This window comes from Labrus bergylta, chromosome 17 (assembly GCF_963930695.1).
Source record: "Labrus bergylta chromosome 17, fLabBer1.1, whole genome shotgun sequence".
NCBI lineage: Eukaryota > Metazoa > Chordata > Actinopteri > Labriformes > Labridae > Labrus > Labrus bergylta.
In genome coordinates this window covers 15639897-15662954 of record NC_089211.1, presented here as the reverse complement: position 1 = coordinate 15662954, position 23058 = coordinate 15639897, and the positions used below count along the sequence as shown (strand labels likewise).

At 38.1% G+C, this 23058-nt stretch overlaps 1 protein-coding gene across 6 annotated transcripts; it reads right to left on the bottom strand.

Moving 5' to 3' along the window:
• Positions 1-260: 260 nt before the first annotated feature.
• rilpl1 (Rab interacting lysosomal protein-like 1) lies at positions 261-18627 on the bottom strand. Of its 6 annotated transcripts, XM_065965267.1 has the most exons (10): positions 18018-18627; positions 12342-12489; positions 10691-10809; positions 10195-10440; positions 9029-9196; positions 7849-7899; positions 7617-7771; positions 6927-7031; positions 5041-5128; positions 3562-3701 (listed from the first exon to the last, which is right to left on the bottom strand). In XM_065965267.1, the coding sequence occupies exons 1-10, from the start codon at positions 18303-18305 to the stop codon at positions 3696-3698; spliced, it is 1374 nt and encodes a 457-aa protein (XP_065821339.1). In that variant the 5' UTR covers positions 18306-18627; the 3' UTR covers positions 3562-3695. The 6 variants fall into 6 exon arrangements, with proteins under 6 accessions (XP_029137442.2, XP_065821342.1, XP_065821343.1 ...); XM_029281609.2 differs by lacking the exon at positions 5041-5128 and having other exon boundaries at positions 261-3701; positions 18018-18626; XM_065965269.1 differs by lacking the exon at positions 3562-3701 and having other exon boundaries at positions 5035-5128.
• Between the last annotated feature and the right edge of the window lie 4431 nt (positions 18628-23058).

Here is a 23058-nt window from a genome sequence, read left to right as displayed (position 1 = left end):
AAGGGCCAAAAAAAACTTACCAGTAGAATAAGCTAAGATTTTGGAAAAAAAAAAAAAAGATAAATTTACAGGTTTAAATTGGATATTTTTTGGGTAAACGTGTTAAATTATAAGAAAGCTGAAATTAACAAAGAAAGAAAAAAGACAGTTAAAATAGTATATAATAAACACTTCTTTTGGTCAGTCATGATTTTCTAAAAACTTGATGAGTGAAGACTGGAAACAGTTTAGAAATCATTAAAAAAAAGACAGACACCTGAAACATTTCAGAATGGTTTTATTAGGGAGGGGGACAGCCAGCTTGTTAAGCAAAGCGCTCATTTCTTTATCTTTTATGTATGCATTTGAACAGGGAAACACACAGGAGTGGGTCATGAACACCGACTTAAAGAATGAGCTAAAGAATGAGCTAAAAAATGCGAGTCAGCATTCAGACAGGTTGCTCAGTTTGAGAAATAAAATCCCTTTTGATCTTTCATGGTGTAAATGATCCTTGTCCAGGTCCCTTTGAGCTTCCGCTGTACAGTAGTATAATAAGAAATGGTTCTGAAATAAATATCTTTCTTTTGTCAGTAAATACAATAAACAAAAGGAGCTGCTTTAAAACACACTGATTATAGTGTTTTCTTCATTTGACATTCATGATTCCAGCTTGTTAGTTGAGATTTGACAAAGATTAAGTGCCGGTATTATTCAAATACACTTCGTCACACCAGAAAGTAAAGTATTAGTGTCTGCGTAGTTTGAAGTCAAGGTGGAGAAGCAGAAGCTACAGAAGCAGAGAATATCTGTGCTCGCAAATTGTTTCTTTTAATGCCGTATTGTCCAAATCACTGATCATTTTCTTTTCTTTTCTTCATGGTTTAATTTATCTCAAAATCTCATGAACTAAAAAGACAATTAGAGTTTTTTAAACTGATTATTACATTGAATGCACCTATTTTCTGAGGATAAAACAAGACATTATGCAAGAAAACTTTTGTTCCTCCAGTTAATCATTCAGACATTAAAACTACTTGTTTTCTGAAGATAACACAATTTAAAATGTAAGTAAACAAATATTGTTTCGATTATTCGATTATGATAACACATTTTTTCACCCTGCGGATACAAAGTTACATTATTGCGAGCGTACAGTTTACATTTCTCAGTTACGCAAATGTATCACCAGAGAACGTGTTTATCTCAACATACTGGGACGACCAATCACAAAGAAACAACTTATGTCTTAAAACAGAAGCCTACTGTTGTTATCTCGGTATACTGATATCAAGATTTTGTTTGTCTGGTATTTAGAGTTTGATAATCACCTCAAAATAAAAGTAACGTTTTTTTTTGGGATTAAAAAATAACAGACTTGATTTTAAAATAATGCCATTTCAATTAAAATAATCTGGAGATCTGTTTGTATCCAGGCTATTACTTTTCTGACTCAAACATAATTTGAGGAATATTGCAGTTTTACTTCCAATGTAACCCCGTGATTTTGAATTGCGGCAAATAATCCACGCGTGTGTTTCTTGTCTTGGCAGTAATGGGCGTCCATACTTAAACAGGGCATACATTATAAATAAAGCATTTGAGTGTTTCTGTTTTGTCTATTTCTATACACAACTTTAAAAAGGTGTTTTTAAGCATCACTTTATACGGCTGAGCTCTTTAGATATGTTAAACTGCAAAGTTATGCTGGTGATGGACCTACAAGCTGCCTATATCACATTTCAAACAGACCAACGTACTGCAAAGTGGAATCTAAAGAGCAATTGTTGGTGTTGTTGTTGAATGGTTTTCTTTGCAGACTGGCCTTGTAATTTGAACAGGGATTGTGATATAAGATTAGTTCAATACACCCCATACATCTAGAGCAATATTAAAGTCAGTTATTCAGTTGTGCAGCACATTTTTTGTTGTTCTTTCCAACCACTTGTGAATACTCCAGGCATTAAACAACATGATCGTTGACCATTTGGATTACGACTTTCCATTTTCCATCATACAACTTGAGTTCACTCTCTCTTCTAGTGCTAACTGTTCAGCACCTGTAATATTTTATAATACTTTTACGAGGTCAGACCAAACAAGAAGCACATTTTTCAGTGGGGTAATAATATATGCAGTCAATGCAAAGATGCAAAAACTCTACTGTGTGAAGCCAAGGACCCCCCTTTTTATCCTGAACCATGGCAGACACATTAAGGGCTTTTACACCCGCAGAAAACTCCTGAAAAACTCAGGATATTTTCCGGAGGAGCTGTATGTGTGAACCCAAAGAGCTTCATTTTTCATTCGTACTTCACCCGGAGTTTATCCTGCCCGACCCCTAGGATTTTTTCCGCAGCAAGTCCAAGTGAGCTTATGTGAGAACGTCGCAGCATATTCTCTGGAGAATTCAGCTCGAGCCAATAGGAGAGGGAGTGACGTTTCTATATTGTTAGTACTGCACGGTGCATAGAGTGTATGCATGCGACCGCTACGATCTCCGTACACATAACTAAACTGCTGCATTAAGTTTTCTTTTTGCAAGTATGTTCTTCTCCGCTCATTTTTTGATATTGTGATTCCTTACGAACTATAAGTAGCATTGATATAAAGGCAAATATTCTCATTATAGTGTCGTAAAGCGGCCTCTGTTGCATGTCCTCTACTTCCACGTCTTTTTTTTATTACCTCACGTCTTACCTCGGGAGACCCCCCCACCCCCACCCTCCCGTCTGACAGGGATAGTCTCCTAGTGTGAGGAGCATATGTGAACAGCCAGGTCAGGAGAATATCTGAGACAGTTCTCCTGAAATTATCTAGATATTTTCAGGAGTGCATATGTGAAAACGACTTGAATGTTTTAACTTGAGCAAAAGTATCCAATGTAGCAATAATTATTATTCCGACACGATTTATCATGGAGCTTCTTTGAGTATCTAGAAAAGCGCCATAAAAGACCAATTTATTATTATTATTAGTATCATATGTTCTTATTATTGTTTGTCACTTCATCTTGCTCTTGCCTTTACCCCTGATTTTTTAAAGTTAAACGTTTTACGTCTTGTATTATTTTTGTGACGCTGTAGGTCTGAAGCTCTGAAGTATAGTCGCAATCCAGTGACGATAAAGTTTCATGTGTCTTATGATATAATGAACGGAGAGCCATGATGTTTTTCACCATTCAGAAAATGGGGGGAAAACTTAATATTTGTTGTGGTGTCCAGATACCGGATAAAAAAAGAACATTTTGTATATAAAGGAGTCTACATGGTATGTGGAAGAAAATGTGCTTTGTGTTTTGTCTGAACGTAACTTTACAGTTATACAGTCTGAATGTGAAATTAATCACTGAGAATCACGTGACGTTTTAAGAAACCTTGTGGGGAAGTTCTTTTATAAATATCTTTATCTAAGAAGGAGCCCTCTAAAAGTTCATCCATTCACTCCTCTTTCCGTTCACCTTCTCTCAACCAGCAGAGATGATAATGAGATCTTAGATGCAGCGTGTCTCGTAGTGGAGGTTTTGATTTGCAGTTGATGAGCCGGCCTCGAGTGATGAACATGGGAGTGTTAAACAGTTTTGGAGTTTGACTTGTCACTACATGTGCTGCAACGCCTCCTGTGCTTGTTCGGTGTACACGTCGTCCTTCCCTGTCCACGAGCCGTCAAACTGTGCGCTCCGCTGTGTGCCCCGCTGTTTGTCCCGGGAGAAGAAACTAAACCTGGGACCAGGGGAGAAAGAGGTGAGGTCGTTAATGGAAATGTCAGTGAACCGTCAGAAGACAGCAAATAACAGCATAACTGTACTGTGTGTGCAGGAAGTATCAGTCCTTTTAAAGCAGTGTTAGGGGGCTACATTTTGCAACATCGGCAGATAAAAATGATTATTTTTGTTATTCTGATACAGCTGTATGATTATTGTGAAGAAAGTTCATCATGAATTCAACAGGCAGCAAAGAGCTGGACAAAGTTTGACCATTTACGCTTGTTAAGTGCTGAAGCGCATGATATCAACATTTTATTTTATTTTAAATGGCACATATTTAAGTGGAACATCAGTGCTATTGGAGAAGGCATAACGCCGCAAAATGCAACATGTTGAATCATGCGATCACCAGATAAAGGCCTGTGCTCGGGTCATTCTAGAGACAAGTCTTGAATAGCGATTATTTCATATTTCAGCATTTTTGAGTTTCTTTAAATAAAAAGGGTGAACTTCTTGAACCTTCTTAATGTTATGAAGTTGCCCGGCTACCTGCTTCTCCCTGATAAAGCTATGGCAACAAGTTGTCTGCATGTTGTTCAATCTCTCACATTTCAAACAAACCGCATTAGATGAAACAAAAAGTTTAGTTTGAAGCGACCCCATCAAAAATGTTGCGCTTTAGAATGATTATGATCTCGTTACACACATAGTCTCATAGTCCACTGCAGAGCTCCTACATTGCACCTTTTGTACATTTTGTGTTTTTTATTTTTTTATAAGTTGTTGCTAGTTCTGCTTTATTTCCGTGTTAATTGTTTAGCACCAATACACCAAGTCAAATTCCTTGTATGTGTAAATGTACTTGGAAATAAACCCAGATTCTGATTCTGATTTATCACTTCATTTGTTCTGTTTGTAGAAATTATTTGATTTAACCGACAAAATGTGCAAAATGTCACAAAGAGCATCTTTACATTAACTCAAGTCAAGTGATGGTTAAAAACTTTCCTCTGTATTAATATCATTATATATTAAGAGATGTTGAGTTCACTCTCAGCGGTGTTATCTCAGTCTCTAACAGTTACTTAAGCACAAAAAGCACTTTAGTTTGTAACTTCCACAGAATTACTTGGATGAGTTTAAAACACAGAGGAGTTGTTATGGTGGTCAGATGAGGGAAAAGACGAGACAACAGACTACATGTTCATATTCTGACAGGCTGATTTTCTATGATCCACAATCTTTGTAAGACTTCCCAACAATCAGCCAGTCAGAGTACTACAAAGGTGGGGAAAAGCAGCCCTGCACATGCAAGAGGTTACGGACTCTGAAGCCAACCACAAAACGAGTCATACAAGAGATACGAGACGTCTGATTGGCTGTAAAGTGGGGTCATCTGGGATCAAACCAGCAGCCACCATCGGCATAATGGCTGTGAAGATCCTGTTACACAGAAGTACAGACACACACAGGCACAAACAGGAAGAGATAAAGAGAGAGAGAGAGAGAGAGAGGGGGGAGGGATGGGAGGACGCACAGAGGGGAGACAGGGACCACATCAACGTTTAACCTCTGTTTGGACTCGTGTAAAGGTTCAAATCAAAGGAAGTCATGCTGTAGTTCATGCTAGGGAGAAAAACGGATGTAAGCAGAAGAATACACTCTGCTTCTCTTTGCGGTATGGCTATTTAGAGTTTGCGTATATCATGTCTTGAACCAGACCCGTGAAGACAAAATCATGCTAATCATTAACCATGCACACAAAGGTTGTTAAATGTTCAATACTTTTATACTTATTGATAACACGGGGTTTAAAAACGATACCACCTCCAATAATTTAACGACTGACAGTATTAAAGGAAGAATGTTCGACCTTTTTGATCCAGTAGATGTCGCCCTTGAGCACCAGCATGAAACAAAAACACACTGCTGTTTGGCGACACCTCCGCTCACACTAAATCCTCCGCTCTCCTACAGCGACACACATCCAACTCGCCTCCCCTCGCGTTTGCACGAAGGAGTTATCAAGTTAGAGCGCACCATAATTAAGTGCTAAGCGCAAGCGGAGGACAAAATTGTCCTCGTCTTGAGCTGAAAAATGTTGTGTTAGCAGGCAAATGGCAGCGCTCTTTATTTAGCTTGTAGCTTCACATTGAATATACAGTTATCTTGGAATTTATTGTGCAAATGCTGTGAAAATTTGAATTGATACTTACTGCCTGCCCAAAGCAATGTTACAACACACAAAAACAGCACAAACACAAACTATGTAGGAAATCAGCCTTAAAACAGAAGTTGAAGATGCGTTCAGATTCTTTCTTTAAGATGACTTTCGGTATTTTCTACATCTTAACCCTTATCTAAATATGCCCATTCAATGAAAGAATCATTTGTTTTTGTTTTGCAATTGTTAGTCTTAGAATGTGATTTAAAGTGTCTGACAAAATGCTTATAATGTTAAGTTTCTTTTCCCCAAATTCAGAAAAAATCTGCTAAACATGCCTTTCTCTGTTATAAATGTGAGTGAAATGAGCAATGAAACTGATAATTCACAATGTTTGTCCACTTTTAGAGGATAAATTAGGGCAGAATTCTCACCAATTTGCAGATCACTTTCCTCAACATCACGTTTGATCATGAAGAAGACCGAGTTCAGCTCTGAACGTTGGCAATAACTACAGCAGCTTTGAAAATGTGAATCCGCCGCTGTGTTATCTCTGGTTTGTATTTCAAGGATACAAAAACACTCTGGAAGCAGGCACAGACATGAGCAGTGACCCAGCTCGATCACTGTTTGTTGTTGTTGATGGATACAGCCAATTCAGGTCTTTTTTTGTGGTCCCTTTAAACCTCTGATTATTTGTAAAGGTATTTGTTTAAAGCTTGTTTAAAAATTTACATTAAGTATCCTGCACACTTTTAATTTTGACAATCTATTACAGGAAATATCAAAATATCCTAAAAAAGAGATAAGCTCGATAGAGAGTGAAGATTGGTGAAGAGACATTTATTCTATTGTAAAATACATGCATGAGCCTTAATCTCAATTTCTTATGGGGTGTCAGGTTTTAGTATGCAGGGGCTGCTTCAAATAGGTTTTGCTCAGCACATGCAAAGCAATCTTACTGAGGGATTTTGACTTGAACAAGCTGCTTGATCAAATCGAAGGCGGGTACTGTGTGAGCGTGTTCGCATGAGAAGACATTTCTGAGGTGAGTTTGCAGAACTGATAACAACTTACAAGCGTTTGATTCCAGACTCGGGCTGAGTAGTAGTACGGGAGCGAGTCCTTGGTTCAGGTGAGGGTGACGGAGAGGGAGTAATTATATCGTCTTCTGTCTCCTCACTGAAAAAATCATAATAATAACAATCAACAACAAACCCGGAATTAAGTAGCTGTAGATATAAGTAAGGGTCTCTTCAGATTGACACATCACAAAAGCCTTTGAACTTCACTGTATGTAAGAAACAGATGGAGCCTTTGAGTAGGAAAAGTCAAGCAGGGTTGGTGATATAGGGTTGGATACACTTTTTAAGATTTTGGCTGAAATTGTCTTTAGGTCCTGACAGAAATTAAAAACTCACATGCTCTGAAAAAGGAAAATCTGTCATTTGTAGCATTCGTAAGCATGTAAAAACTTCAACCATGCATTAGCCCACACTCAATGTGCGTCACAGATGACAACATTTAGAATTGTTTCGAAGTCTACGAGAAAACCAAACGCTGTCAAAGTTTGCTAAGGCTTGCTCTTCTCCATCCTCACTGTCTCACCCAATTATGGTCACTGTGTGCAAATGAAAACAAAGCCGGCGGCTGCTAAAAAAGCCAACCCTCGAAGATTCAAATGTTTGTCAACACATACCAATGTTTTACATCATGGTGAGTGGCCTTTTCAAAGTCTGACAAATAATCTACTAAGTCTTTGGTTACCTTTTATAGTAGGCCAGCTCCTCCTGCAGCAGGAACACTTTGGCCTTCAGCTCATTTCTCTCGTGGAGAACGTCCCTTAGCTCCTGTAGGGTGAACCTGGGACGATTGGGGTCCTTTGGGTCCAGGCCTCCAGACTCCTCCTCACACAACGCCTCCTGGCGAGAGAGAAATGCATCAAAAGAGGAAACAAAACCAGAGAGAAGGAAGGAAGGCGGGAAGGAGATGAGGATACCTTAGTAAAATATTGGAACACAGCAGGCATGTCCTCATCGCACATCGCCTCCTGGTGGCAAACGTTGAACTCTTAAGTCAGATATCAGGCCTTGTTCCAATACAATTGCCCTTCCCCCCTCCCTTGAGGCTAAAACTATGTTTAGTTTTTTTAAACTCAGCACACTGAGACATACAATGTCTGTTAGACACCTGCAAGGCTTCAATGACACATGCAGCTGACAGAAGTCACTCATGCACTGAGAATAAAAACAAACCTTAAATGCTGCTAAACGTGTGTGCCATACACTATGTTTAAGTCCAACTGAAATTGCATTCCACTATCCCTTTACGCAGTCACACTTTACGTCAATATATTTATTTATTTTTAAATGTACCAACTATTTTAATAAATAAAAAAACTTTGATAGAATTTGTTCCCCTCTTTTCCTCTCACCTAGCTACAGGGGCGTCTCTGTGTTTGATTGATACTAGCTAGCAGGCTAATCTTCATTAGGGGACAAGTAGTTCACATAAACTATTTGCTAAATAACATAACAGCGACATTCACACATCCTATTCGTAGCAGCCACACTTTTTTTTGTAGCATTATTATACTTGAGCCACACCACGTGTAACCCACACGCAAACAAGTGGCTATTCCTAAACGGTATGAAGTAGCTGAACACAGCGTTGCAACTTCACTTAAATTGGCAGAGAGTCGCCCCTAACCTGTGACATCTGGACATCCAGAGCAACCAGACTCATACTCGACTGTTCAGGTATGAATCTGTTGCTGAAGGGAAAACACCTGATACGTGATTTACAGACCTGCTATTCAATTTCAGTTGGACTTTAAACTGCTAAAACTGTACAGCGGATCATGGTGCAATAAAAGACGACTTCGAGTGCTGTTAGAGGCTGAGCGGCTTGAGGGATCTATTCTTAGAAAGGTCATCAGTGCTGTTGTGCACAAAGTCTCACCCAGTTGGCTGACCAGCGTGAAATCCTTCTAACACTCTGTTAGTTCCTGAACACCCATGCAGAGCCATTTCAGCACTTCTCATGGGTCATTCAAACGTTAGTCTGCTACATTGTTTTGTCTCTACTGATTCGGTTGTTCTCCACAGACATAGAGGGTGCAGGTTGGAGTTAGAGACAATCACAGCAGTCTGGTTTTCTAGCTAGCACTCCTGCATTACCCAGAGTAACACAGCCTCGTCCTCAGCTTCCTCATCCAAGGGTCCCTCTGGGCTGAGGGAACCAGGCAGGGGTTGGGGGGGAGGTTCAAACCCACCCTCCATCAGCTCAGAGGGCTCAGGTCTGTTTGACCAGCCCTCAGCACCCATCGCTGCAGCAGCTTTACCATGCTGGTGGAGTAAGAGATACTTTAACACCTGTTTAAAAAGCAATCCTACCAATTGTGTGTGTTTGTTTGCTATTTTTTGGCTTCAGGGGGAAGTGATTAGGAATCATAATGGATGCAAGAACAAGAGATTAAAGCACTTTCAAAAACCATAACCTACATTGAATTGGCTTGTTCAAAGTGTAGCTGCATTTCTTAGGATTATATCAGTACTTATAACTTTAAAAGATGGAAACACTGTTGAAAATACATGAGTTTGCGTCTTTTGTGAGCGCTAAATTAAAAGGTTGAACCCACTGTCATAACTCTTCCCCAAAATAGAACTAGAGCCAGAAGATACGGTAGCCAAGCTCAGTAGAAAGACCGGAAACTGGACGAAAAAGCTAGCCGGGCTCTGCCTGAAGGTATTTGCTAACCGGCTCCTCTAAATCTCACAAATGAATGCAGTTTATAATGTGTCTTTTTTTTTTAGTTTTAAGGTGCTGTATGTGTCAGAACCGTGCAGATCTGTTTGAACAGAACAAGGCTAACTTTCTCCTTCTGTTTTCAGCCCCTGCACATATCTTAGATAAACAGCTCGTTGTTTGCTTTTGTAGTACTTTATTCTATTCCACTAAAGGTGACAGAATAATAGAATATAAAGGAGTAGACTGGCAATTCTTGTACAACTTAAAACCAGGGTAGGAATTTGTTTCATTTTAGTTTTATTTGTTTTTACCTCCAGACTGCATGGATGTAAAACTGAACTGACTAAAATATAAAGAAAAGAGAAAAAATATGTTACCTGTGAATGTCACAGGCCTGAATAAATCACTTCATGTAGACAGAATCAAATTATGTGATAGTTTACCTACATGCCCACCAGCACACACACTTTGTTTGTTGTTACTCTGTTTGTTTGTTGTTTACCCCAGGGTTAGGACAGTAACTCTAAGGTCAACATTTAGTTCTAACTGCAGCCTCACATGTGTTTCTTGTATTGTCCTTATCGTGCTGTCTTACCTCTGCAGGGGAGGGGGGCTGAGGCAGGGACTCCTCTGGGTTCTGGGCAGTCTGATCTCCTTGAAGTCGTTCCCTCAAGCGCTGGACTTCCTGCCGTAAAGCGCCGACTTCCTGCCCGCGCGTCTGAGCACCCGCCTCCAGCTCCACCTTTTGTTCAATCAGTGCTTTCCCCTGAGCCTCCACCACGGAGATTTTATGTCGCAGGTCGTGGTTGATTTTCATGAGGCGAGACTGCTGCTGCTGGAGCTGCAGAAAGACACACAGAGATGGAAGCAGAAAAGGTAAAAAAAAAAAAAATGAAAACATGACCGAAGTGGAAACAGTGAAAAAAGCCTGTCACTGAAAGCTCTACAATCAGAGCTTTAACTGTAAGCAAGCCATGACTGTGATACAACATGCAGAAAACTACTGGAACTGTTACACCTCAGTGGATTACATACATCATTATAACAGTCTGCAATACGACAGACTGACAACAATCTGTTGGTTGTCTTACTGCTTCTATGTCCTCGCTCTTTAGGGTCAGCTCTCGGTCCTTGGCTCGAATCTCATCTCTCTGCTTGTCCACCACTTCTTTAAGCTTCTTCATCACCTGCTTCTCTCTCTCCGTCATACCTGGATGAAGAAGATGGGGAGGGAATGCTTTAAAAACAAACAAAATGTTTGTTCTTGTGTATAATTAAATATTATTGAAACAAGATTCTCTTCAAAATGTACCAATAACAACGCCTCTGTTGTGGCTCCTGCGCAAGATTTTAAGATCCAACAATCGTCTATCAATAAAGACACAAACAATAATCAACCTGGTTTGCACAGATTTTTAAAATATAGTTTAAGAGCACTTTACTTTGAGGAACCAGGGTTAGATTTTAGGACTACAACAAATCTTACAACATTAATGTATACTCACAACACTTTATGAGTATGCATGCCTAGATGAGTGTGTGTGTGAAGATCATGGACTGTAAATATTAATGGACGACGCCTGAGCGATGTCAGCCATCTGTTACTACAGGGGGCTCCGGGGGCTCATAGGCAGCAGCTGCCATGCTGGTAGTCCTGTCTCACCCTAACTTTTAGTCAACCTAAAGACAGGCTTAGAGCCTCTTGAGGAACAGTTACATCACGCCCACCTGTCAATCATGTCAGCTACGTGCCTAACTATGGAGAACACACGAATCGTTCATAAAATCAAAACGGTCACCCGCCGTGCAGTGTGTGCCCATGATGACAATTAATAATCAGACCTATTTAGATTTTTGTATCAGTTAATTCTTTGCTGTAAAAACAGCTTTTTTGGCTGTGGTGTGACTTCCGGGGTTCCTGGAGCCAGCCTCAGGATTTTGCACTTCCGCATTGTGCAGATGCATGTGTGGATGTAAAGATGTGTGTGTGTCTGTGATAGAGAGAGAGAGAGAGAGAGTCTAGCAGGTGTGCTGGTACTCTGAGGCTGGTCTGTGCACACTGTGTCAGTGTGACTGTGTCCTCTGTGTGAAACCACCAGAGAGACTCTGATGCAGAGACGAGACTAGCTCTCCGTCAGACACCAGAGAAGGCTTCCTTTGTGTGTTTGTGTGTGTGTGTGTGTGTGTGTGTGTATGCGTGTGTGTGTGTGTGTGCATGTGCGTGTGCGTGTATTTCTTGTAGTGTTCTTGTGTATAATCAAATATTATTGAAACACGATTCTCTTCAAAATGTACCAATAACAACACCTCTGTTGTGGCTCCTGCGCAAGATTTTAAGATCCAACAATCGTCTATCAATAAAGACACAAACAATAATCAACCTGGTTTGCACAGATTTTTTAAAATATAGTTTAAGAGCACTTTACTTTGAGGAACCAGGGTTAGATTTTAGGACTACAACAAATCTTACAACATTAATCATGAGTGGCACAATTAGATGTTAAACTAACTAAATAAAGAAGGATAATTAAAATAGTAAATAATAAAATAATGAAAATATGTATAAATTGTAAAAATATATATTTTTAGTGAAATGTTTAATTTAATGTTTATAGATATTGTAATGAAATATAAACAAACAATATAAAGAGTATATAGTACATATAGCAGTATGCTAGCATTATCTATAGTCTTTAGAGGTGAGTTAAAGTGTGCATGTGTGTCCTGAGCCCTGGTCCTCACCCTCATGCCTCTGCAGGTCCTCCTCACTCATGGGGTCTTTGATGGACATGTTGGTGAGGAGGCTTTTGTTCTCCTCCTGCAGCTGAGAGATCTGACAGAGGAGGTCCTGAGCTTCTCCTCTCCACACGTCCTCCACCAGCTCCAGCTCCTACACATATGCATCAACATAAAAACACGAATTACAAGATTTAACATTATCTTTTCTTTCTGACAATGCCTACTATATGGCAGTTTAGTTTAGCCTTTTTTTGTGCCTCTACAATTCTCTGACAACATGAGTTCAAAGATATCCTGAAGGATTAAGTGTAGGGCTGGGAATCTTTGGGTGTCTCACGATTCGATTCAAATTTCGATTCTTGGGGGGGGGGTCACGATTTGATTGAGAATCTAAATTATTTTCAATTCAGAATGATTCTGGCTTCATGATTCAGAGTCTATTTCTGAATGAGTACATACTTCAGGACCTACTCCAGTTAACGTGAGACTGGCTGAATTTCTTGCTGCTCCATTTGGCATTCCACTGAATTAAAGAGCTAGCCTTAGCACTTAGCAGGGAGCGACTGATTAATCAATCGAATTTTTTGAAGTTATGAATCTATTTGAAATCTCAGGAGGTAAGAATCTCGACTTTTACATCAATCGATTTTTTCCCCCACCTCTACTTAAGTGTTCTTCAATGGGTTGACCAATTAATCTACTCAGCTATTCATTGAGGTTGAGAACAACCTGAAACAGCTTCAGCAGTGAAATACTAAACATAAAGCAGAATTAATATAAATCCAGACACATCATGTATAATAGTAAAACACAGACAGGGACCATCTTAACGTACGTAATATTAGAACATTCTTTAAGATATTCAGGATCCCCAGAGGATAACATTTATGGACTTCAGCAGAATGGTGTCTGAATAGAAACTCCTGCATTTGTTTTGAATCTCTTCTGATTTATTTAGGGTTTCCCTTGAATATGCCATATTTGTATGAGTAGAGGCGCTTGATTATGCTTTGAAACGGTCTCACACATAAACACATTCCATGCAGTAACAGAAAAACAAGTCCGTTTTACATGGACAATATCACACGATTTTGTCTAATCAGCAGTCCAAACTTTTAGATTACTTGAATTTTCTTAAATTTGAGAGAAAATGAATAAGCAAAGGATCACAGACTGGAACTTCTAGACTTTTCAGGACTTTAAGTTTGAACAAAAATTAAACAAACTATTTTATTGTACTTAAACAAACAACTTTGATTCTGTTTATTTGTTTATGTTATACTAATCGTACATTTCTTGTGTCCAAATTAAAAAGATTTAAAATTAATTATAGCTTTCCGGAAAAAAAGGAGTCGAGTAAAGAAGTAGTAGTGTAGTAAGAAATAGGATAAGTAGGTAGTTCATTGTTATTTTAGCGACACATGTTGACAGTTGATGGAAAATGGGTCCCTGACTCAGAAGGGAAATGTTTCTCATCTCACACTCGAGCTATATTTGTCGTATGTGTGTTTATTTTCCAATTAGTCATAAGACTAATGGGAAGGATACAAGATTACATAATCGGAAGTCGGGACTAAATGAAACCTGCATCCTGACACCGAGTAAGACATCACAGAGTGAGAGCTCAAAGGTAACAGAATTCATTTTAGTGTTTACTTTCGTTCTGTTTATTACACTTGCAATAATGGCAAACTATTTGAATTCAAATGTTTATGCAGTGGAGAAAGGACCTTGTTTTAGTTCACAGAGAACTTGATTTGAATTAAAAGAGGCCAGGAGAAAGTCAAATACACAAAGTCGCCCAAAAAACTTAACTAGTTTGAAAAAGTTTCCCTTGCACTTCCATTCTCACAACAGGTGAGCCTCACGTGAAAAGGCTTGTTCCAAAGATGTAGAAAAACTTAGTTCAGAATTACACCTGCAGAGCATACAGACGCTACCTGCAACACTCCCACTAGTGCAGAGAATGAGTGCAGATCGTCCACTAGTTATTGATCTTAAATGGCGACTAAACAGTAAAAACAACAGTTTAGCTAATATGCTTATATGTTTGTTAAGACAACACTGTAAGTGACAAATACAGTCTATATGTGGGAAACACAGTCATTGATTATTTATGTCAATTGTCATTTCATGTTGGAAAATTTATGTCAATTGTCATTTCATGTTGGAAAATTCCGGACGAATCTGGAAGAATCACATCCCTGCACCAACAGCACAAATTAGCTAGGAAGGCCCAGAATGCAGCATTTTACTGTTGTCGATGCTTCAGTTAAGCCTAGATTTAAATATTACAGTTTAGTTCAGAGATTCACAACCTAGGGCTCGGGCTAAACATCTCCTGATAAATCTAAGACGTTTTACAACGATGATACAACAGAAAAAGCAAAAATGTTGTGCTGCAAAAAAGTTGAATTTATTGTAAGGACTTCATCTCTCGTCTTTGCTGTTTATATTTTTTTAAATACATACATTACCTATTACAAAATATAAAAAACACAAAAAATATCCTCAATTTGACAACGAGCTGCACCTACAGACTGAGACAAGACAATTAGATTATGAACCACTGATTTCATCTTTAACATTATATACATTTTCATAACTTACTAACAATTTTTTTTTTTTTACACATGATCTTTATTTCAGTAGTAAAAGCTGTCAGCTCAATGAAGTGGAGTACAGTTAAAAGGTATCATGTGATTTCAATTTTGAGTTCAGGAACATACTTTTACATGATCTTCAGTGTACTAAGACGCTGACCAGATCACTTTAAACTCACAACACTATATAGTATTGTTGTCAGTCATTTTAAAGCTCAGGCTCAGTTTGCTCAGCGGCTATAAAAGTTTACGTGTGAGTTTCTCGTGACGGTGACTGAGCGGTGGTGAACACTGATTAACTGTGTCTCATGAGTGTGCGATGGATTTTTCTGCTCTGGCTTAGAGAGAGCTCAGTCAGGTCACCACATTTTCACATGAAAAATGTCACATCTGCAGCTCAAACTTTCCAACATAGAAGTCTGCGTATGAGTCATTTCAAGTTTTGCTTCTTCCCTTAGTATTTGTGTGCATTGTTTTATGATTGAAAGGTTTTACTTTTAACATACAAACAATGCATTGGTGTACACTGCTTGAAAGGCAGAGTTTAAATAAAAGATTGTATAAATTAAATAAAAAATGAAGGAGATGAAAAAGAAAATGTGCATATTGTGGTACATCATTAGTTAAAGTGCAACAGCCAGAACTGGAAAAAGTACTCAATTCTTTTACTTTGAAGAAAAGCATAAAAACAGTAGTTTTGAATTCTCTTATACGAGTTCCTCAAGTACAAGAGAATTACTATTACCTGCAAGATGTTTGACAAAAAAAAAGTGCTTGCTATGCGAAATTGCTCCTTAAAATGGGGCTATATGTAACTTTTTACATGTAAAAATCGTGTTTCATCGCCCATTAATAAGCGAACGGTTAACTGATGTGAAAAAGTAGATGTTCACTGTCTATCTGTGTTGCCTGTATAAAAAGTTCCCCCGGGTCGTATTTTCCGAGAAAGCTCCAGGAAGTGACATTTTATGCACGTTCTCAACATCCTCCTCACACCGCTCCGCTTACAGAGATCAACAGTACAAACTCATCACACACTCCCGATATAGCCAGAGGCCGCCTTCCACACACTTCTATCCGCTCTAAGAGCTCTCAAAGGCGGACAAACTCATCACACACTCCCGGTCTTCACCTCCACGATGATGATGCTCGTTTGTGTACGTACGAGCACGTATGACGAGCACGTATGACGAGCACGCGAGGGAGAGCGAGCAACAGGTTACTGGTGCAGTTCGCCAAACGGCCATGCGGTATCACTACAAACGCAGTTACATATAGCCCCTTTAAAGAGCATTACAATCTGGTCCCATAAGATTATTCATCTCTATTTATCTATGAACACAATATAATAGTTACAATACATACAAGAGATAGTAGCAGAAGGAGTTGCAGTGAAAATTACAGTAATACCAGTCCATGTACACGATGCCCTTACATACCTTAAATGGGACATATTATGAAAAAGACACTTTTACAGTGTTTTTGAACATATATTTTGGTAACCTGAGTGTCTACAACATGTGAAATGAATCCATCCAGTCCTTTGTTTGTGATCTGCACAAGTCTTACAACACAGAGATAAGTGCTGCGTTTCATCACAAGTGGGATTCTTGTAAAAATACCCTCCCCCATGGACTCCACCCTCAGCCTAGAGCAAAACTTTTGCGCAGGTTCGCCAGTTTTATTCTCGCTACGGAGGAGTGATGTCTACCGGGAAAACTCAGGGGGGACTCATTGCATTTAAAGAGACACACACACAAAAACGGAGCGTTCTGAGAGAGCTGCTTTATACAGGGTCACAAACCTCCTCTGGTGCTTTATTCATGTTATATTTTGACCAAAGCACAGCACAGATGTTTCATTAAGACCACAGGGGACTGTTTGAAAAGGTGGAAAAGGGGTATAATGTGTCCTCTTTAAATCCTAAGGCTGGTCTAATCAACAACATAACTAAAAATCAATGAGAAGCTTTTAACCTCTGTATCAAGTATTCTGAGCTGATCAAATGAATTACACATGAAAATCAACCAAACTTAAGCAGTATAATATTGCAGTGAAGTGTAAAGTCCGATATAGGGTGGCTGTTTAAAGTAGATGTATTTACTGTAACTACAGTCCTTGAGTATATGTACTCGAGTAAATTTCCCAGCTAGTCATTTCAGTCCTTTTAAGATGTATAACTTTTGTTACAATTTCAAAGCAGAACTTCTACTTGTATTGTAGTATTCAACACTGATGTTGACACCCAATTGGAATACTTCTCTGATTTAATCACAGCAACTTGGGGGCCTTCTGTTACTCCGTTTGATTGTTCCTTAAAAGGCAAACCACTTGTCAACAACAAATGTTCATCGAAATCTTCAGCTTTAATGTTTTGTGAAAGATTTCAGGCAGGGCTGGGAAGTTGAATCGAAAAATTAATCGAAACCAATATTCCCACTCTCATTAGAAAACATATCCCTGCTTTAATAGTTGAACATATTAACAGCAGAGAACTTCTCAGTGAACTGTGAGGGCAAAAAAACAAAAACTAAATAATCGTTCATTAATCGTTATCGAGGTAAAATGTTCGATTAATCATGATATTGATTTGAGGTCATATCGCACTGCCCTAATTTCATGTAAGAAACACATATCTATCTTTTAAGGAAACTGCAATCCTACTCTTTCACAAGAAATAATGATATGTATTTATTTTTCAATTCAAAGTAGCCTACAAACAGTAAAACAAACTTAAGTTTTTAAGTAAATGTACTTCTTCAAACTTAACTCATTGTATTGTAGGCTATTACTTTATATTATATAGTATACTATTATATAGAATAGTATTATTCAATATTGCTGGAGATGGAACTAATTTCTAGTTGCCTATAAAGTATAGTCAAACCCAAAGCAAATTTACATTTACCAGATTTTGCCTAAAATCTTAATTTGGCTAGTGAAGTTAATCAAGCTGTCACATCAATGTTATGAGGTAAAAAGTGCAACAAATGAACTGTGTAAATAATGCAACTGAAGTGCATAATAAAGTAAATATAACAGTGCACATTAGTTGATTGCTTGTGAGGTGACACACCTTCCTGTGCTTCTTCTCCTTCTCCAGCCGGTCTATCCGCTCCAGCCGCAGCTTGTCCAGCTCCAGCCGCAGCTCCTCGGTCTCCGGGCTGATGTTGTTGCGGCTCACCATCACCTCCAGGATCTCCAACACCCGCACCACTTTGGGCATCAGCCGGGACAGAGCCTCGCAGCCGTACTGGTCGATGATACGCTCGAACTCCTGGCCTACCACCGCGGCGATGTCGTACACGTCCATCACCGTGAGGTCGGCCACATTTTTCTCCAGGGCCGAGCCGGAGTCCTCCATGTCGGGATAGTTCGGCCCTGCCCGGCTTCCTATTATGTTTCCTCCGCCACAGCAAAACTTCCTTCCCCTTAGAAGAGCAATTCTGCTAAGTTAGCTGAACTCAGCCGCTTTACCTTCATAAACTAGAAACGAATGCGCCATAAATCAACGTGAAACACCGTAATTATCACTTAATCATCACTAACATTTGAGACCGGGCGATAGTTTTATTTATCCGAGATAGATATTGGCCGTGGCCCATCGCTGTCCTGCCCCGTTCTGTCCCTCTACGAGCTGCTGGTGACCACAGCTGTCAAGGCCGCCATGTTGAAACTGCGTACATCCGGCTTCAGGTTTCAAAATAATAATTACATTTATGTCTAACTACAGTCTAGGATTTACTTTAAGAAAATGCAAAAACTGATAGCTGAAATACATGCAAAACACTGCGAGGAAGGGATAGAATGAGGAATAATAGCAGCAGCAACAACAACAACAATAACAATAATAATAATTATTATTTTAATTATCAGTTCAGTTCAGATCTTTATTGTCCCTGGAAGGGAAATTTGATTTGCAGCAGTGGACACAAAAACACAACAGATAAACAGACAAAGGACAGTGCAACACGACCTGATGAAATACAACCAAGAAATATAAAATATAAAAACTCACTGTTCGTTCAGAAGTTTCACTCAAATGGTATAAATAAATAAATATAAAGTGCAATAGCTCTGCTTAAAAGTGCAGTCGATGATTTAAAGAAGATTAAGAGCATTAATTGCATGAGGAACATGTGAAAATTAAAATCTGTTTGCCTTAGCCCTGGGCAGCCTGTACCTCCGACCTGAGGGGAGAAGAACAAATTCCTCTAAGAGAGGATGGTCATTATAATAACACGAAGAAGAAGTAGGCTAGAAAACGTTTTATTGGAAGATAAATAAGCAGAAGAGAAGGAAGAAGGCTGACACACTGGATTTAAGATTGTTGTGGAGATCTTAAAACTGATGACATTTTCTTTAAAAGAGCTGAATTAAAGTAAAAAAGAATACAAGAAGAATAGAATGAGTAGAAGATAGGAGGAGACAGAAGGAAGAGAAGGGGGAAGATGAGGAGAACAGAGGAAGAGGGCTACCACCACTACGTCTCACTTGCCTCCTTAGACTTAAACTTAGAAAACTTTATTTATCCCAGAGGGCAAGTCGGTAACACAGTCCACCCAGACCATTTTTTCATGAAAATTTTGGTCAACATTTTTTCATGAAAATTTGACAGGACAGGGTTCAACGTTTTTATTAAATAATGGACGGGACAAGGTCCCCGGTCTAGTGAAGCATTTATTTTTAGAGGCCCCCCCTACTGACTGGATGCAGTATAGGTCATAAACCATGAAAACATTTTTCATGAACATTTTCAACAGGTCCGGGGTCAACATTTTTTCATGAAAATTTTGGTCAACATTTTTTCATGAAAATTTTGGTCAACATTTTTTCATGAAAATTCGACAGGACAGGGTTCAACGTTTTTATTAAACATGTTTGACAGGTCTGGGGTCAACATTTTTTTATGAAATTTTTGGTCAACATTTTTCCATGAAAATTTTCGACAGGTCCGGGGTCAACATTTTTTCATGAAAATTTTGGTCAACATTTTTTCATGAAAATTCGACAGGACAGGGTTCAGCGTTTTTATTAAACATGTTTGACAGGTCTGGGGTCAACATTTTTTTATGAAAATTTTCGACAGGTCCGGGGTCAACATTTTTTCATGAAAATTTTGGTCAACATTTTTTCATGAAAATTCGACAGGACAGGGTTCAACGTTTTTATTAAACATTTTTGACAGGTCTGGGGTCAACATTTTTTCATGAAAATTTTGGTCAACATTTTTTCATGAAAATTCGACAGGACAGGGTTCAACGTTTTTATTAAACATTTTTGACAGGTCTGGGGTCAACATTTTTTCATGAAAATTTTGGTCAACATTTTTTTCATGAAAATTTTCGACAGGTCCGGGGTCAACATTTTTTCATGAAAATTTTGGTCAACATTTTTTCATGAAAATTCGACAGGTCCGGGGTCAACATTTTTTCATGAAAATTCGACAGGACAGGGTTCAACGTTTTTATTAAACATTTTTGACAGGTCTGGGGTCAACATTTTTTCATGAAAATTTTGGTCAACATTTTTTCATGAAAATTCGACAGGACAGGGTTCAACGTTTTTATTAAACATGTTTGACAGGACTGGGGTCAACATTTTTTCATGAAAATTTTCAACAGGTCAACATTTTTTCATGAAAATTTTGGTCAACATTTTTTCATGAAAATTCGACAGGACAGGGTTCAACGTTTTCATTGAACATTTTTGATGTACATTTTTAAATGTTTAATAAAAACGTTGAACCCTGTCCTGTCGAATTTTCATGAAAAAATGTTGACCAAAATTTTCATGAAAAAATGTTGACCCCGGACCTGTCGAAAATTTTCATGAAAAAATGTTGACCAAAATCTTCATGAAAAAATGTTGACCTGTCGAAAATTTTCATGAAAAAATGTTGACCCCAGTCCTGTCAAACATGTTTAATAAAAACGTTGAACCCTGTCCTGTCGAATTTTCATGAAAAAATGTTGACCAAAATTTTCATGAAAAAATGTTGACCCCAGACCTGTCAAAAATGTTTAATAAAAACGTTGAACCCTGTCCTGTCGAATTTTCATGAAAAAATGTTGACCCCGGACCTGTCGAAAATGTTCATGAAAAAATGTTGACCAAAATTTTCATGAAAAAATGTTGACCCCAGACCTGTCAAAAATGTTTAATAAAAACGTTGAACCCTGTCTGGTCGAATTTTCATGAAAAAATGTTGACCAAACTTTTCATGAAAAAATGTTGACCCCGGACCTGTCGAAAATGTTCATGAAAAAATGTTGACCAAAATTTTCATGAAAAAATGTTGACCCCAGACCTGTCAAAAATGTTTAATAAAAACGTTGAACCCTGTCTTGTCGAATTATCATGAAAAAATGTTGACCAAACTTTTCATGAAAAAATGTTGACCCCAGACCTGTCAAAAATGTTTAATAAAAACATTGAACCCTGTCCTGTCGAATTTTCATGAAAAAATGTTGACCCCGGACCTGTCGAAAATGTTCATGAAAAAATGTTGACCAAAATTTTCATGAAAAAATGTTGACCCCAGACCTGTCAAAAATGTTTAATAAAAACGTTGAACCCTGTCTTGTCGAATTATCATGAAAAAATGTTGACCAAACTTTTCATGAAAAAATGTTGACCCCAGACCTGTCAAAAATGTTTAATAAAAACGTTGAACCCTGTCCTGTCGAATTTTCATGAAAAAATGTTGACCAAACTTTTCATGAAAAAATGTTGACCCCGGACCTGTCGAAAATTTTCATGAAAAAATGTTGACCAAAATTTTCATGAAAAAATGTTGACCCCGGACCTGTCGAAAATTTTCATGAAAAAATGTTGACCCCAGACTTGTCAAAAATGTTTAATAAAAACGTTTAACCCTGTCTTGTCGAATTTTCATGAAAAAATGTTGACCAAACTTTTCATGAAAAAATGTTGACCCCGGACCTGTCGAAAATTTTCATGAAAAAATGTTGACCAAAATTTTCATGAACAAATGTTGACCCCAGACCTGTCAAAAATGTTTAATAAAAACGTTGAACCCTGTCCTGTCGAATTTTCATGAAAAAATGTTGACCAAACTTTTCATGAAAAAATGTTGACCCCGGACCTGTCGAAAATTTTCATGAAAAAATGTTGACCAAAATTTTCATGAAAAAATGTTGACCCCAGACCTGTCAAAAATGTTTAATAAAAACGTTGAACCCTGTCTTGTCGAATTATCATGAAAAAATGTTGACCAAACTTTTCATGAAAAAATGTTGACCCCAGACCTGTCAAAAATGTTTAATAAAAACGTTGAACCCTGTCCTGTCGAATTTTCATGAAAAAATGTTGACCCCGGACCTGTCGAAAATGTTCATGAAAAAATGTTGACCAAAATTTTCATGAAAAAATGTTGACCCCAGACCTGTCAAAAATGTTTAATAAAAACGTTGAACCCTGTCTTGTCGAATTATCATGAAAAAATGTTGACCAAACTTTTCATGAAAAAATGTTGACCCCAGACCTGTCAAAAATGTTTAATAAAAACGTTGAACCCTGTCCTGTCGAATTTTCATGAAAAAATGTTGACCAAACTTTTCATGAAAAAATGTTGACCCCGGACCTGTCGAAAATTTTCATGAAAAAATGTTGACCAAAATTTTCATGAAAAAATGTTGACCCCAGACCTGTCAAAAATGTTTAATAAAAACGTTGAACCCTGTCCTGTCGAATTTTCATGAAAAAATGTTGACCAAACTTTTCATGAAAAAATGTTGACCCCGGACCTGTCGAAAATTTTCATGAAAAAATGTTGACCAAAATTTTCATGAAAAAATGTTGACCCCGGACCTGTCGAAAATTTTCATGAAAAAATGTTGACCAAAATTTTCATGAAAAAATGTTGACCCCAGACCTGTCAAAAATGTTTAATAAAAACGTTGAACCCTGTCCTGTCGAATTTTCATGAAAAAATGTTGACCAAAATTTTCATGAAAAAATGTTGACCCCAGACCTGTCAAAAATGTTTAATAAAAACGTTGAACCCTGTCCTGTCGAATTTTCATGAAAAAATGTTGACCAAAATTTTCATGAAAAAGTGTTGACCCCGGACCTGTCGAAAATTTTCATGAAAA

What these genes read in the sequence shown, in the direction of transcription:
- rilpl1 (XM_029281609.2), bottom strand. Translation starts at nt 18,305, where the DNA reads ATGGAGGACTCCGGCTCGGCCCTGGAGAAAAATGTGGCCGACCTCACG. An exon ending in AGGAGAAGAAGCACAGGAAG is followed by an intron (nt 12,490 to 18,017) that starts GTGTGTCACCTC and finishes GCATATGTGTAG; the next exon opens with GAGCTGGAGCTGGTGGAGGA. An exon ending in GAGTCTGGAATCAAACGCTT is followed by an intron (nt 3,702 to 6,926) that starts GTAAGTTGTTAT and finishes CCCTGGTCCCAG; the next exon opens with GTTTAGTTTCTTCTCCCGGG.